The sequence below is a fragment of the Camelus bactrianus genome, chromosome 12, assembly GCF_048773025.1.
Source record: "Camelus bactrianus isolate YW-2024 breed Bactrian camel chromosome 12, ASM4877302v1, whole genome shotgun sequence".
Classification (NCBI taxonomy): Eukaryota; Metazoa; Chordata; class Mammalia; order Artiodactyla; family Camelidae; genus Camelus; species Camelus bactrianus.
The window spans coordinates 65871858-65888009 of NC_133550.1; the positions used below are offsets into that span (position 1 = coordinate 65871858).

The 16152-nt window shown below is 54.9% G+C and overlaps 1 protein-coding gene across 4 annotated transcripts in view; it reads left to right on the forward strand.

The window, feature by feature from the left end:
• The window catches only part of PARVB (parvin beta), a 93295-nt gene that overhangs the window by 19106 nt on the left and 58037 nt on the right, over positions 1-16152 (forward strand). Inside the window, exon 1 of one of the 4 annotated variants that reach the window (XM_010960178.3) lies at positions 3708-3928. The exons of 2 other annotated variants lie outside the window; for them this stretch is intronic. Coding sequence is in view for 1 of the 2 variants with exons in the window: in XM_074375672.1 (XP_074231773.1) it covers position 7984 (1 nt within the window). In the remaining variant the exon portion in view is untranslated. Of the gene's footprint in view, positions 1-3707; positions 3929-7863; positions 7985-16152 lie in introns of those variants that run through there. One more of the 4 variants, XM_074375672.1, reaches the window with a different exon arrangement.

Below are 16152 nucleotides of genomic sequence, written 5' to 3' on the forward strand. Positions count from 1 at the left end.
TCCACAGAAGGGGGTGGTGGGCTAGGTTTGGCCCCCTGGCTGCACTTTGCCAATCCCTGGTTTAAACCAACAATTAAAAAGACCCCCACGTTTGTATGACATGTTCTACTTTCTAGAATGTTCTTAGAGCAATGGCCATTTAAAGTATCTGTTACTGCTCCCTGTGCCTTTTACAGGGGTTCCCTGAAACGAATATCAGAACATAATGTGGTCAGTGTGGATAAACAGTCACCGTTATCTTCCCCGTGAGAGGATGGAGGGCCTGGTGCCCAGGAGGTACTTAGTGTGTGTCTTGTCCCAAGCTCCCTCCTTCTTGGGAACCCAGGAGTTAAAAAGTATGTCGTGACACAGCTTTGCTAGCAGTGGCCCCAAAGTGAAGATAGCCCACGTGTCCATGGACAGAGGAATGGACAAGAGAAATGTGCTTTATCCATACAAGGGAATACGATTCAGCCTTGAAAAACGAGGGAAATTCTGATGCACCCTCCACCGGGGATGAATCTGGAGGACATCACACTGCGTAAAGTAAGCCAGACACAAAAAGACAGGTACTGTGTGATTCCACTCAGGCAAGGTGACGAGAATAGTGAGATTCTAAAGACAGAATGTAGGATGGTGAGGGCCGGGGGCTGGGGGAGGGGGCGTGGGGAGTCAGTGTTTAGTGGGGACAGAGTTTCAGTTTGGGAAGATGCAGAGTTCTGTGGATGGATGGATGGTGGTGATGGTTGCTCAACAGTGCGGATGGACTTTGTGCCACCGAGCCGTACGCTTAAAGATGGTGAAAATGGTAAATTCTATGTTTAAAAAGTGAAAAAATATTGTGGAATATATTGCACTTACTGAAGAGTATGTACAGTGTATAGAGCAATGAATAAATTCCTGTGGTCCTGCGTCTGGGCTTGGGTGACATTGCCTGCGCCCCTCCCCCTTGGGGCTCTTCTTCCAGCAGAGGGGACCCACCACCCCCTTGAACGTGCCCTTAACATCTGTGCCTTTTCTTGTGTGGTTACCACTTACGCACATGCTCATCTACGTTTTCAGGCTTTGCCTGATTTTGAACTTTATGTGCCTGGAGCCCAGCTGGGCACCCACAGCTCAGCCCAGCCCCACCAGGCAGCCCCGCCACCCACCTGTGTCACATCCCTCAGTGGGACCACTGTCACTTTGGAAGTCAGGAGAGGGTGAGGCTGTGCCTGGGCTGCACGTGGATTTCCTCTGGCTGAGTTTTGATTCGAGGCAGGAGGGCAGGTGGCGAAGGGAGCTGACCGCGACGCTGGTGCCTGGCTCCCAGCTCTGCCCGCACGGTTCCCTCCCTGCTAAATCTGGCCAGGCGAGTCACTCTGCCTCTCTCTGCTTTCGCCAGTTTTCCTAAGCAGGTGATGGGACAGCGTCAGCATGTGGGTGAGGGTGACTCCGTCAGATGCTCAGGCAGGCAGCTGGGTGAGAGCAGGCGGCCGAGTTCTTGTTGGACAGCCCCTGATGCTGGTGGCCTCTCTCATTTTTTTTTGCTGCTTGTCTCAACCTGGCCAAAATGCTCGGCTTGTAAGCCTGTAGTTCCATTTGTGGGGAAATTAAACACATTTAGGAGCAAATTAAATTAAGGGATTTGTGATCGTTAGCTAAGCCAATAATTTTTTGAAAAATGTAATGTGCCAGGCAGGCTGCAGTGCACGGTGGCGTCACAGTATTTGTTAGGGTGAAGGATAATTTTACAAGCCAGTCAAGGCACCTATAATGGAGTTATTTGGCTCTGAAACGAATGAAGTGACTGCAGAGCAGAAACGGCTGCTAAAAATAAGCTGTGTGCTTGTAGAGCGTCCAGGGACAAGAGACGAGGCTCGTGCTGGGTCTCAGCCCGGAGCGAGCTGCTCGCTGTGTCCTAGGGGGCATCCAAGGGGGCACTCGTGACCATGGTCCAAGGCCTGAATTTTCAGCACTTTGTCTGATTCAGGGGTGAGACCTCAGCCACGCTCAGGACCGGTGGCTAGAACTGGGGTGCTCACTTTCTAGTTTACAGTGTGTCTGAAGTTCAGCTGGGATCCTGTCTCTGCCCTCACACCTGGGAGTGGGGGGCTGGAAGTGGGGGGACCCTTCTTTGCCTTTTCCTAGTCCGTGTGGGTGTGGTGTCATGGTGTCTTTGGCTTGTAGACACAGCACTCCAGCCTCTGCCTCTGTTGTCTCTTCTTCCCTCTATGTGTGTCTGTTTCCAAATTGCCTTTCTCCTATAAGGACACCAGTAGGGCCACCCGAGTCCTGTATGACCCCTTCTTAACTTGGTTACATCTGCAGAGGCCCAATCTCCAAATAAAGTCGGGAGTGGGGAGGGGATAGCTCAGTGGTACAGCACGTGCTTAGCACGCACGAGGTCCTGGGTTCAATCCCCAGTACCTCCATTTAAAAAGAAATAACAAATAAATCTAAATAAATCTAGTAACCTTCTCCCTGGTCTCCTCCCCAAAGGAAAAAGGAAATGTTCTTCAATGAATTATGGTGATGATGGCAGAGCTTTGTGAGGATACTGAAAACCACTGAATTGCACACTTTACAAGAGTGAATTGGGGGGTGGTTGTGCTCAGTGGTGGAGCGTGTGCTTAGCTGGTGCAACTGGGTGCAATCCTCAGTACCTCTGTTAAAATCAACAAGCAAATAAATAAATAAATACACCTAATTACCTCTCCCCCTAAAAAACAAAAAAGAGAAAAAAACATAATTAGTTAAAAAAATAAGATCATATTCACAGGTTCTGGGTGGATGTGAATTTTGGGGGGACAATATTCAACCCATAGTCCTCTGGACGTTGTAAATGTCTAAAACCCTATTACTATTTAAAAATTTTTTTTAATTGAACTATTGTCAGTTTACAATGTTGTGTTAAATCCTGGTGTGCAGCACAGTGATTCAGTTATGCATAGATATAAATGTTCCTTTTCACAGTCTTTTTTATTATAGGCTGTTACGAGGTGTTGAATGTAGTTCCCTGTGTTCCCCAGGGGGGCGTTGCTGTTTGTCTGCTTTATACATAGTAGTTAGTATATTATTACCATGATTATTACTTTCTTAGAAGAGAGAGTGATGGGATAGATCATAAACACACAGTGGATCATATTTCACCTTGACTCTGCACACTCCGTGGTTCTTCTGGAAGACTGTTCTTGGTTTTGGAGGAAAAGGGCGCAGGAGGATTGGTCCCTCTCTTTTCCTTTGACAAAGACTGTGTGAAGCTTGTGTTTGCAAAGTGCCCACAGCTTACAGACCGACAAACCCTTTTAGATGAACTTCTTTCTGCTCTGTGATTTCATTCTGTTGCACTTTCTTAGTCGCAAGACAAACAGCAGTTTTTTCTGACGTATCCGCCGCTCTCTGCCACCTCGGGACGTTCTCTGAGCTGGTAGCGTGACCATTCTTGTTCCTGGGGGAGGAGAGACGGCGTCGCCGCGGAATGTGGGTGTCGGGTGGAAACCCAGAACCTTACAGACTTGCCGTCGGGGGTGCTGGCTGGAAAGGAGGTGCCGTCATCCCCTCCTCTGAAAGGTCTCACTCTGCTTGTTTGACAGGTACGGAGGATGTGTCATCAAACAGATGCAAAGGCTGCTGTCACTTGGTTTTAAATAGCACTTGTCGCTCTCCTCGTGGTGTGTTGCTCAGCGTGAGGCAGGGGGGTGGGTGGGCCGTCGCGGGTCGCACTTCCCTCTGCAGCGACACTTTCTCCACTTGTCGCGGGAGGAGATCTTCTTGCTCATGGACTGAGAAGGGGGAGAGGACATTCAGAAACGAAAAGTGGCTTCTCACGTGAGAATTCCGTGGTTGACTGTCACAGGGGCATCTTCGGCTGTGATACTTGGGGCGAGGCGAGCTGCTCCCAGTAGGAGACTCGTCAGCGTGTGAGGAGGAGAAGCTGGGGCTGAGCTGGGAGCGAAAGCAACCGGTGGTGAGAAAGGTGGTGGGGGCGGGCGTTTTGGGGTCCGTGTCCCGGTGTTTCGGGTGTGGGTGTGCGAGGCCAGGGCTTCGAGGGAGTCACACCCAGCGGGACTTGCTGGGTGAAGCCGTCGGGTAACAGAGCTGCGGTAGATGTCAGTACCTACACGGGGGTCGGAATCAACTTGGGTTCTCGGGCGCAGGCCAGGGCGGTGCGGTTTGATGTGTCTCAAGACAAGAAAGCGGAGGGACCCCACTGACAAGGTGGCCAGAGTGGGCTGCGGGATTCGGATGTCTCCTTCCTCAACGCCGTCTGCTCTGAAGTCGCCACAGACCCCGAATTAGCAAATGCTGGAACGCTGCTTGGGGGGAACGCAGAGCAAGGTTTCTGGTCTCTGTCACCGTGTTTTATGTGTGCTTCTGTTCAGAGACACCTTATTAAGTGTATATTGCTGGCTCCTTAACGTGGAACTCCAGGCCACCAGCACTGTGACTCGTGCCTGAATGAAGCGTGTCGGACACGCGTTTTCCCCGCGAGGCCCCTCGCTCGCAGCGTTCCCGTGCGTGGGAACCCTAGACAGCACCTCACTGCGCCTGGGGCCGCTTCAACGGTGGCCTCACCCACAAAAAGCACAAACGTGCAAAACGTGGCCCTCAGTGGCCACGGGGAATCCTGATTTTCTGCCGTTCTGCTGCATGTGTCTGCGAATGCCCTGTACATGTTAGGAGGACTGATTTCGGGGTTCTAGGTCATTTTAGTGAGTCGGCGAATTGGCAGATGCAGAGTCTGCGATCAGTGGGGATGGGCTGTACTTGTTTGGCAAGTGTTTGCGTTTCCTCCAGGCCTGCCCTCCGCCTTGCAGTTAGGAGGCAGGCAAGTGGGGATGGTCGGGGTGGAGAGCGCTCCCCGGGGCGTGGCGGTCCCCAGGGTCAGACCCCTGCCTGTGGGCGTGTGTGGTGGTCCAGCGCTGTCACAGCTGGCCTCTGGTCTGGTCACTCCTCCGAGGCTGCTCTGTGTGGGGTCCACGCTCAGAAAGGACAGGGTCTCTGCTCTTGGGGACCCGGCCGTCAGCTGCTCCTGGTCTAGAGGACACCGCCAGCCCCCCGAGCATGTGGCCACACCTTCCTGGTTACGTGGTGACAGTCGGGTCACTGTCATGGTTCTGTGTGAGGGGGTGTGTCATTCCGGGTGGCCTGGTCTTCCCAGCCCTGGATTCCTTTTCCCTTCGACGTGCTTTGTGGAGGGAATAACACGGGACCTGGACCTGGAGGTGACGTGAGCTGAGCAGAGAGGGCACAGCAGGCTGACGTTTGTCGAGAGGCCCTGCGAGTTTCCCCGAGGCCGGGCTTAGGAGCGTCTGGAGCTTTGGATCTAGAGGCCATCAGAGGTTGATGTCCGATGTCCTGACCTGGAAGGGGGGTTGGCGGGGCTGGGAGGGTCCCTGGCTCTGAGTCATGTGGCTCTGAAGCATCCGTCAGCTTTGCAGGTTATTCTGTCCGTCATTTCCCAGGTTTGACTGATTGCACGAACTGACTGGGGCTGCGGGAGACGAAGGAGGGTGGCGTTCCTCGGGCTTTTCCTGGGGTGGCGCTGGGCGAGGCCCTCAGAGCCCCTGTGGGCATGAACCCGGCCTGCCTCCCGAGAGACGTGTCTGAGGCCATCCTGAGACGGCCAGGAAGAATGAAAATGGTGAGACATCCCAACGTTTATTGAGTATATAGGCCGACGGCTCCAGTGTATCTTCTGGTTCAAAGTCACCTTCCAACCTGGAGATGATCACGTTAGACAGAGAAAGACAGTTATCATATGATATCACTTATATGTGGAATCTAAAAAAAATGACACAGATGAACTTATTTATAAACCAGAAACAGACTCACAGACAGAAAACAAACGTGGTTACCGAAGGGGGAAAGGATTGAGGGGGAGGGATAAATTAGGAGTTTGGGGTTACCAGATACAAACCAGTATATATAAGATAAATAAACTGCAAGGACCTACTGTAGAGCACAGGGAATTATATTCATTATAATTTTTTATTTTTGATGGGGCAGTAACTAGGTTTATTTATTTATTATAATGAGAGCTGTATTCAGTATCTTGTCATAACCTACAATGGAAAAGAATCTGGAAAGGAAAATATATGTGTATAACTGGGTCACTTTGCTGTACACCTGAAACTAACACAACATTGTAAATCAACTGTGCTTCAATAAAAAAATAAATAAATGCAACTGAACTGAGGGGGAGAAATAAAAAAAAACAAAGTCACCATCCAGGTCACCCTCTTTCCTGACACACGTTGTCCTTCAACTTAACGCTTTGTTTTCTTAGAACTCAGCAGGGCTGGGGTCTCTCCTTGGCTTTTTTTTAAGTTTTTATTCCCCCTCGGACCTTGTGCACACCAAGCGTGAGCTTTACCACTGTGCCATATCCCCCATCCCCTCTCCTTGGCTTACGGACACTGCCCACCGTGTCCTCATGTCGTTGTCCCTCTGTGTGTGTCTGTGTCCTCATCTCCTCTTCTTAAAAGGACACCAGTTGGGTGGGTTTAGGGCCCACCCATATCACCTCATTTACCCTTGGTCATCTCTTTAAAGACCCTCTCTCCAAATTCAGTCATCTTCTGAGGTCCTGGATTTTGGGGGAACACAGTTCACCCCTAATAAGCTCCTACATCAGGTGGCCCAAATCGAGGGACGGTTAGACCAGGATCAGCTTTAGGACCGCCTTGGCCTTGGGTTCCTCGTAGCTGCTACCTTGGGAACTGGATCTCGACTCTGGATGGCCAATGGTTTGTACCGAGTCTGGGGACCCCGTCCTGCTGATGCCTTTGCCTGGGCTCAGGTGGGTCCACCAGGCAGCTGTGGGAACAGGCGGGTGGGTCCCACGACTGCCGGCTGCCCCAGAGGCCCTGCCGGCAGAGGGCCCACTCCGGGTCCATCGTCCCTGTTAGGCTCACGCATTCCCTGCTTGAGCAAACCTGGAAATTGGCCCGTCAGTCAAGCCACACCTACAGGGAACATGCGTTTCCCTTGGGATGGGAGGATTGCGAATAACCAACATAAATAGGAGTTAGCGACGCTTCTTCCTGGGCACCATACAAATTCATTTATCCCTGCGGCAACCCCGTGAGGTTGGTCATTGTCATCAACTCCATTTTACAGACGAAGGAACCAGACACAGACAGGTGGCCCACCCGGGTCACCCAGCCAATAGGTGGCTGGCCCAGCTTTGAGGTGGGACAGTATGTCCAGTGGCCAAATCGAGGAGGAGTTTCAGGCAAAGGTGGGTGTGGTTCTGCTTCTGCCCGCACCCCCCCACCCCCTCTCCGTTCTGGCATCTTCCTTGGTCCCCCACCCTGAGTAGCCAGTGCCACAGGAAGCAAATCTGCCAGTTTGGGCAGCCTCAGCTCCCGCTGCGGCTTTGTTTCTGCTATTTGATTTCCGTTGTCGTGGAAACACGTGACAAGTGTCCCTCGTTAGCACTGGTCCTCCTGACCCAGTCAGCGTCCAGGAGATGCGGCGTGGAGGATGCGGGCCTGCATTCTATTCGGAGTTGGGACAATGAACCAGGCCTGTGCCCACTCGCAGACCCTCCTGTCCACCTGCCCCGCAGCCGGGTCTCCAGGCCCAGGCTGAGATCGAAGGCTGATCGGAGGCCAAAGTCTATTGTTCAGTTTTTTGCTGAGCCAGATAAACACGTCTTAAGTCACACACAGGAATGGGTCCTCCCTTCCTTCCTTCTTTGTGCCTTGTGGGTTGGTTTCCTGGGGAGCAGTGTGCTGGCCCGTGAAGCCGTTGGCAGCAAAGATATAAATAATACTTTGTGGTTAGCAGACCCCTATCATGTAAAAACACCCCAGTCCTCCCGGCAGCTGGATCCTTTGTGGTCTTCTTCAGAGTCACCCCAAAGGGGCCTTCCCCTCAAACTGCAAGTCATGGCGTGGTCTCTGCCCACGCCCCTCTGTGACTGTGCTGTGTGTCTCCTCTGTGTCCCCCTGCGTGCCCACCAGCCTCACGCTCGTCTGCATTTCAAACGCCTCCTCCGGCTGCACCCTCTTCACCAGTGAGTGCCCCTGTTTCTTTCTTAGCATTTCCAGCAGGTGCTAAACCCGGCCGGCCCTCATTCCTTCTCTGCTTTATGGAGGAGGGTCATTTAGACCGGCGTGGACCCTGGGCTAGCCGTTTGACTTTCCCCAGGAAGGTGCCGAGGACCTGGTATGAGGACAGTGGGGAAGGGGGCCCTGGTATCCGCCTCTGCCCAGACGGACAGGCGCCTGATTTGCGGAACGAAGCACGCTGGGAAGTTTGCATCACTCTAGAGGGTCGTGTGGGTCTTGGGGCTTAAATAGAAGAATGGTGTTGGGAGCATTTTCAGGGACAAGCTGCAATTTGGATTTTTTTGGGGGTATCTGATACAATGGATTTCTCTTTAAGGATCTTTTGGTTCTGTCTTTCCCTTTTAACTGGCTGTTCTTGGCCAGCAGCTGGCTTTCCTCGTCACCTCTGGGAAGAGATTCTGTCTGTCTTTTCTTCGGAAGCAGAGTCAGTGGAAGGGGCTTAGCGTTGGGCCCTCTGGGGGTGAGTCCAGCCTTGCCCTTATTAGCACCAGTCTTGGCAGTCGGCATAGTCACTCTGACGCTCGATTTTCCTGCCTGGGAAATGGGCACAGTGGTCCAACCGAGGTGTGCTGAGCTCCCTGGGGCCCAGGGACTGTTCCAGTCTCTTAACGTGCTTTGTCTCTTGCAGTCCTCGTAACAACTTTATTTTACAGCAGAGGAAACCGAAGCACCGAGAGGCGAACTAACCCGCCCGAGGTCACACAGAAAATGGGAATGGGAGTCAGGATGTTAGTTGGTGCTTTTAGCCTCTGATTGAGGCTTGAAGGCCATCTTCCCGGGACCTGCTGGGGGACAGAGAGAGACGACAGTTATTCAAATGCTCCTGCGCCTCTGACACCAAGAAAGCTCCCCATAAGTGCTCCTTCCTCTCTCCGATGGAATAAAGAACACATACCTTCCCTGGGCTCTGCCTGGTATGTCCTTAAAGAAAGGGACATTGGTGCCCGGGTCCGCACGTGACCGAGACAGGAGCCCTGCCCTCAGGGAGATCACAGACTGATTTTTGCGTTGATTGTTCACATTCCTTTGAGCAGGTTGTCACAGGTGTGTGGGTACGTTCCGAGAGGACAAACCAGCAGTTGAGGGAGGGCCTTAAGGAAATTGAATGCAGGGGGGCTCTTAGTTCCTTCTCTGAAGTAGCTCGTCAGGGACAGTAGACCTCACTATCCATGGCAGAAAGTGATGGCACCAGGCCGAGTGGCCCTTCCCGTGCGACGCTGGGAGTAGGCAGGGATGAAAGGGCTTGGTGGCTGATGGAGAGGCGGGTCCTGCCCTCCCTTCCGGGGCTGTGCTGGGCTTTGTGCCTCTTGCTTTTTCTTACTGGGGGTGGGGTGGGGGGGGTGGATGACTGCGTTCTCTGCCCTCCCCTGGGAGAATCACAGAGTACGTGAGTACAGTCAAGGCTCTGAGAAGTCCTGCAGAAAAAGACAGCTGTTTAGCTCTGCTTCACCCAGTATTTCCTCCGCTTCCCGGACCCTGGCGTAATTCATGCAAGACCTAGGGACGTCCACGTCTGTGGCGTTCTCTCGGGGAAATAATCATGGGGACCAAATAAACAGGTGTCTTGCTCATATATATACCGCTGTTTTCCAGTTTTTCACAGTTTCCATTGGACTTCAGAAAACGAGTTTAAAAGCTGTGCTGAATGTGTTTTCTCTGTCTGAAGAGTACAGCTGCTGATGCAAGGAGGAGGTCTGTTAAATTTGCTGTTAGAAAAGGGATCCCCGGGCTCTGAAAGCTTGGGGATCCGAGCTGAGATCCCCCCTCTGTTGTGGCTCTGTGGCCACCTGCCCCCACCCCCACAGCCTGCTGATCAGCCCCCCGGATCTGTCTTTTCACCCTAAGGTCTTTTCTGGAATAGCTCTGGTCATCGGTGCGTTTTGTCCCCTCCTTCCTGGCTGATGTCTGCTGCCTGTGAGGACTCAGAAGTTGTGCTTGGCTCAGGTCAACGAGTGTGTGTTTGTTCTGGATGTCCAACTTTTTTGGGGTAAGCAGGCTAGGTCCTGGCTCCATTTCTTCCTAGTCACGTGACCTTGATCTTCCTCACTGGTAAAGTGCCTATGACCAAGGCAGTCCACTCGCTCTATTGAGGACCCCTGTGGCCGTCCACGCCTGCCCAGAGCAAGACCTGGGAGAGCCAAGCTGCCTCCTCTGTATCACTGCCCACTGCTGTTCTGTCTCCCCAATCCCTCTCCTGGCTAGCACCTGCCTCTGGCGTCCAGGACCATAAAAGCTTTCTGAGGATTTCTTCAGTGTCCGTGACTTCCCCATATCTCTTATTTTGTGGAGAGGACCTTGTAGTTGGGTGGCCCTGGTTCCAATAGGAAAGTCCGCATTTAGTTGCCTCCTTGGCTGAGTCGCCTGCTTGCTAAGCTTCCATCAGCCGGTCTGTAGTGGCACCCTGGTCCCTGGCTGTCGGGAGCCTGAGTGAGCTCAGGTATGAGGGTGTGGGTAGGCAGGCCCTCGATAGAGGCAGACTTCCGTCCTCCGTGGCACATGCCTGTAGTCTCTGTTCCCACCCTGCGGGCCTTTCTGGGTTGGGGGATTTCAAGTTGGGTGTGGAATGGGACAAGACAAGGGAACTTGAAAATGAAGAGCTGGCAGTTAGCTAAACGGGACTTCAGAAGCACCCTCTGTCTTCCTGGCTTGTTAGCCAGCCTCCTGCTACAGGGCGACCCAGGACAGAAGGACATGCCTCCCCTGCCTGCTAGGAATGTGGGGATGGAGACTGGCAGCTTCTCCCTACACCCTGTGGGCCAGGCTCCTATAAGATGTGACTGCAAAGTTTCCTCCTCCAGGAAGCCTGCCTGAATTGTCTTCCTGGGTCCTTGGCTTCCTCACATACCTCCATTATTTGTCTCCTGGATGCTGAGGCCCTTAGGGGCAGGACCTGGGTGTGAGTCCTTGCCCGCTGATCCAGCGCCAGGCCTGACATTAGTGGACATCCACTAAGTATTCGTTGGATGAGTAAATGAGCAGGTGCAAATGGAGCCAAATCCCATCATGGTTACATGGTTACACTGTAAAACATGCATCGAGAAATCAGGCTTCTTTTACTAAGTGGAGGAAATTAAAAGTTAAAATCAGTGAATTAATGCAGCCATACCTACTCTTCCCCGGCCCCTGACTCTCTCACCTCTCAGACGCCAGCTCCAAATAAAGGGAAATGAAGGGAACCAAGAGCTGAGATGTGTCCCTCCCATTATTTTCTCCAAACAGAAGTTTCTGTGCAGTGGGGGAGGTGGGACGAGCCTTTGAACTTGGGGTACACTTGCACAGAAGTGTTAATCACTCGTAGAAGGCACAGAGGCGTCTGGGGAGGGGAAGGAACGTCCCTCTGAAAGGCAGGGAGCAGGCGGGTGCAGGAGGCTGCAGGTCCCTCCCCTCCAGCCATGCCAGGGACTGCCCTGCACACAGTAGGTCCACAGAACTCTCACAGTGTATCTGCTGAAGGCCCTGTGATTATCATTTTACATGTTCTCTCATGAGTCCACAACCCCGAGGAAGAGGATGTATGCTTACGATACATATTTTACCAAGTATTCTGAGGACATCTTTTGAGAGCCTACTATGTGCCAGACCCTGAGCTGGGCTTTGAGGGTACAGACAAGGGACCCTGTACTCAGGGACCGTGTGTTCAAGTTGGAGACAATTTATTAAAACATGAAATAATAACGTCTGGGGCAGGAACAAAGTGGGGTGCTATGCCAGTCACCCAGGGGACTTCAGGGTGGGCGTCCTGGAAGGGCTCTGGGAAGCATGAGAAGGGACCAGACATCTCAGGCTGGCACGAGGCTTCCAGCAGGTGGACCAAAGGAGGCCTGGCTGCATCGGAACAGGCGCTGTTGTTCGGGCCTCTGCGGTTCATTCTGCCGTCCACATGGCTGACAGGAGAAGGTCTCTTGGTGCTGTGACCCTGGGCTTGGGTCAGCGGAGCCTCCAGGCGGCAGCTGTGCTGGTCGCTCAGGCTGTTGGCTGTACACTTGGCTGGTTCGGCTGTCCTTGCCTTGCCCCCAGCTGTCACCAGTGTCCAGAGCCCCCACCCTGCCGGAGCCCTGTGGCGTCCTTGGGGAGGGAGGGTGCCCGGTTGCTAGGGCAACCAGAGGTGGGAGGCCAAGGCCTCGGGCAAGTGGCTGAGCTGCTGGCAGCCCCAGGGAGCAAGGACCAGGGCAGGCTGATCCTAGCCTTTGGGGCAGAACAGTGACCCCCGCTAGCACCTTGCCCCCTAGGATGGAGGCAGGTGCGGGATGGAGGAGGGAGTGTTGGACGTCGCTCACTGCCTCCTCCCCGTGCCTCCCAGCTTCCTGCTGCAGCCACTGGCTTGGCTGGTGAGGGTGTGTGGGTGGGTAGCGTCTGCCAGGGCCCGGTACACAGTGTGATAACGGAGGTGGATGGACACGGCTGTGGGGCTTGCCACCTCGTGTCCACACTGGGCCAGAAAGCAGAGGGACAGAGAAGCCTAGGCTGGCCTGTGTGCCGAGGAGTCCCACCCTGTGGGCTCCCTGGAGGTGGGGGCTGGGTGGCAGCAGGTAGGAAGGAGCCTGTCCCCTGAAGGGTCTGGCGGCAGGGACCCTGCCCCACCTTAGTCTTGAAGCTGAAAGATGCCCGCACTGTAGTTAGTTGCACTTACAGTCTGCAGAGCGCGGGATGGGGTTTAAGCCACGCAATGACCCCAGGAGGAGGGGAGCGTAGGGCTGTGGCCCCGGGGGATTCCAACGGAGTGGAAGTGTGAGGGAAGGTCCTGGGCTGCCTGCGGAGGTCCCCCGGCTGTGCGGTGTCCCGAGCCCTCGCCTGTCCAGCCTTTCGGGGGCTCCCGAGTGCGCCCCAGTGGGGTCTCCACCTGGGCCCTCTGCCCGCTTCATGCTGGGTGATTCTCCGTGGGGGGCAGCGGGGGTCCCGGGCATCGCAGGTGTTGAGCAGCATCCTGGCTTCCATCCACTGACGCCGGTAGCGCCTCCTACTTCCAGTTGTGACAACCTCTAGTGTCTCCAGACACTGTCACACGCCCCTGGAAGGCAACATTGTCCCTGGCTGAGAACGAGGGACAGTGTCCTTAGGACCCCCACCCGACCCCCACCCCAGGAGTAGGGGACCAACGGAAGGGAGGACCCCTGGCAACCACTGACCTTTTTTTTCTGGGGCCCTCGGCATACGGGTGCCCAGAATCTTCCCAGAACACACACATGCAAACCCTGCGACCCTGAAGGCGTTTTAAAAAAAAAAGGACTTTATTTTTTAGAGCAATTTTAGGTTTACAGCAATATTGAGCAGAGGGTATACAGAGATTTCCCATACACCCCCCCACATGCACAGCCCCCCTCATTCTCACGGCCCCCACCCCAGCAGAATGGTACGCTCACAACCAGAGAGCCTACGCTGACACATCCTTGTCACCCTAAGTCCAGAGTTTAAGTTAGGGTCACTCTTGGTGTCGGACGTTTTGTGAGTTTGGATAACTGTATGATGACACGTATCTTCCATGACAGTGTCACACAGAGAAGTCCCACTGCCCTCAAAATCCTCTCCTCCACCTGTTCATCCTTCCTCCCACCATCCCCTGGCAGCCACTGCTCTTACTGCTTCCATAGTTCTGCCTTTTCCAGAATGTCAGAGACTTGGAATCCTCCAGTGTGTGGCCTTTTCAGATTGGCTTCTGTCACTTTGTAACATGCATTTAGGCTTCCTCTGTGTCTTTCATGGCTGGATAGCTCATTTTGTTTTAGTTCTGGGGGATATTCTGTTATCTGGATGGAGCACTGTTCACTTACCCATCAGCTCCTGAATGGCCTGCTGCCCTTTTTGCGGGTGTGCAGCTCAGGCTCTACTGGATCGGGGCAGCGAGGTTGAGCACGGGTGGGAGCCCAGGCCTGGTGCTTGAGGTTGGAACCCTGAGGCTGGAGGGCGAAGCCAGGGAGGGGGCTGCAGGGGGTAGGGGTGGAGGGTAGGGGTGGGGGAGAGAGAGCCGAGCCTCCCCAGCTGAGTCAGGTGGATGCCTTGTAGACCTGCTGTCGGTTGATCCATAGTCCTCAGTGCTCGTCCTGCGAGCCCACCCCGGCCCTGTCTGCCCAGAAATCCCCTGTGCTCACCTCATTCAGGCCTGGAGACCCATGGGGCCCAGTAAGACACAAGGGATCCCCTCCAAGTACTCTGGGCCACGCACAGCAGAGCCCAGGATGCGTTTTGAAGGACGCCTGTTGGACCGGCTCCGTACGGGAGCTGTGAGTGTGTCCTGCGCCTGCCAGAGACCTGGTCAGCAACCCCCATCTGCTCCAGCCCTCTGCGCGCAGACCCTCAAACCCCTCCGGCACGTGCCGCCCGCAAGGTGGATCGGCCACGGTGCCTCCCCCGTTTTCGGAGGAGGACTGGAGGATCAGGAGCGCTCCCAGGCCTGTCGTTCCCGCCCTGCGGTGTGTTCCGTCTCCCGTGGCGTAGAGGACGGCCCAGGCCGCCGTGCTGGGCGTGTCGCTGTCTGGGACCGCTGGTTTTTGCATGTCTAATTGTGATATTATTCACTGCTGAGTGGTCCGGGCTCAGCCCGGGGCAGCCTGCTGTCTCAGTGTCCCAGGGCTGTACGCAGTTGGAGGGGCTTCTGTGATGGAAACGTGCTCTCTCACAGTCTGGGGGCCAGAAGCCCCACACCAAGGTGTGGCAGGGCCGCGCTCCTCCTGGGAGGCTCCCGGGGAGGGTCCTTCCTGCCTCTCCCAGCTCCCGTGGCTCCGAGCTCCGGCTCTTGTGGCCCCGTCCTTCTGTCTCTGCCTCTGGCCATCTTCCCTGAGTCTCAGTGTCTCCGTCTTCTCCTCCTTTAAGGACACCGGCCACTGGGGTGCCCTTCCTACGACCTCATCTCGACTTGCGCACACCTGCAAAGACCCCATTTCCAAATAAGCCCCATTCAGGGCACTGGGGGTGAGGACCCCGGCGTGTCTTTTGGGGGATACGGCTCTACCCGTGATGCGTAGTGAGTTCTTCCCAGGCTTCCACGTCTGTCTGCTCCCAGGGCGCTGGGGCTCCCAGGGGAGGCTGCCATCAGCTTGGGATGCCTGGCGGGAGGTCCTCCCCGGGATGGGAAGGGAGGCGTCGGGTGGACCCCCGGGAGGATGAAGGTGCCCAGGCGCTTGGGGAACTGCATGGCTTGCTTGTTCGTGTTGATAGAAAGGGTGTCTGTATGTGGCTTTAAAAATTAGAGGTAATATCAGCAGGTAGCTAGGCTTTACAGCTAGGGGAGCAGTTGTTTGAGGAGAGGCAGAAAGCTCAGCTGGTCCTGTTAGTCAGGCTTGGTGACGGAAGCATGAACACCAGGCTGAACGCCGGGGTCGGGGGCCCATTGCAGAGCCGTGGGGCCGGGGGGCCCTGGATTGGAGTCTCAGGCTCGGGCCGCAGGGCCTGGCCCTCCGCCCTCCTTCGGGGCCTGTTTGCGTGCTTGGCGGGGGTCTCTCTCCCCCGCTTCCAGGGACGGCCTCATTAAGGTTGTGTCTCCACTTCTACTAATGACAAAAGCAGCCCTGGGAGAAGTTAACTTGCTCAAGGTCACACACCCAGGTGGTGCTGAGACCCGGACCTGCCTGAGTCCCCCTCCTCCCTCCCCATCACCCTGCCCCTTCCCCGGCCCGCGTCCTCAGGTCAGGGCACGCGTGGGAGAGGTAAGGGGGGGTGTCCGGATGCAGCAAAAGGTGACCGGTTTCCTGCGAGGAGCATTCTTTTCTTCATCGACTTGCTCACATGCTCCCAACACCGGGTGTAGACGGGTGAGCCTGGGTCCAGAGCCCTGGAAACAACTCTGACATTGGGGCTAGTTTTTATTATTTTTAGTGACTTTAGTGAATGATGGCCTGGGGAAAGAGCTGGCGGACGCTGTAAGCATTTGAAAATGGCCAGTCTGCTCCCCGAGGACCTGCCATGGGGTGACCGATTCCTGGCAGGATCCTGGCAGGATGAAGAAGACCGGTGCTTCTGTGACAGAGAGGACACACAGAAGTCCCCGGGGCAGGGGGAGGTCGTGGGGCAAAGCTGGGGCCGACAGGGTCAGGCGATGAGCGCACCCCTGGCTGCTCTCCTGAGCACATCCGACAGCCAGGCCGAGGGGCGGCTGGGCGGTCCGACCCCCGACTCCGCC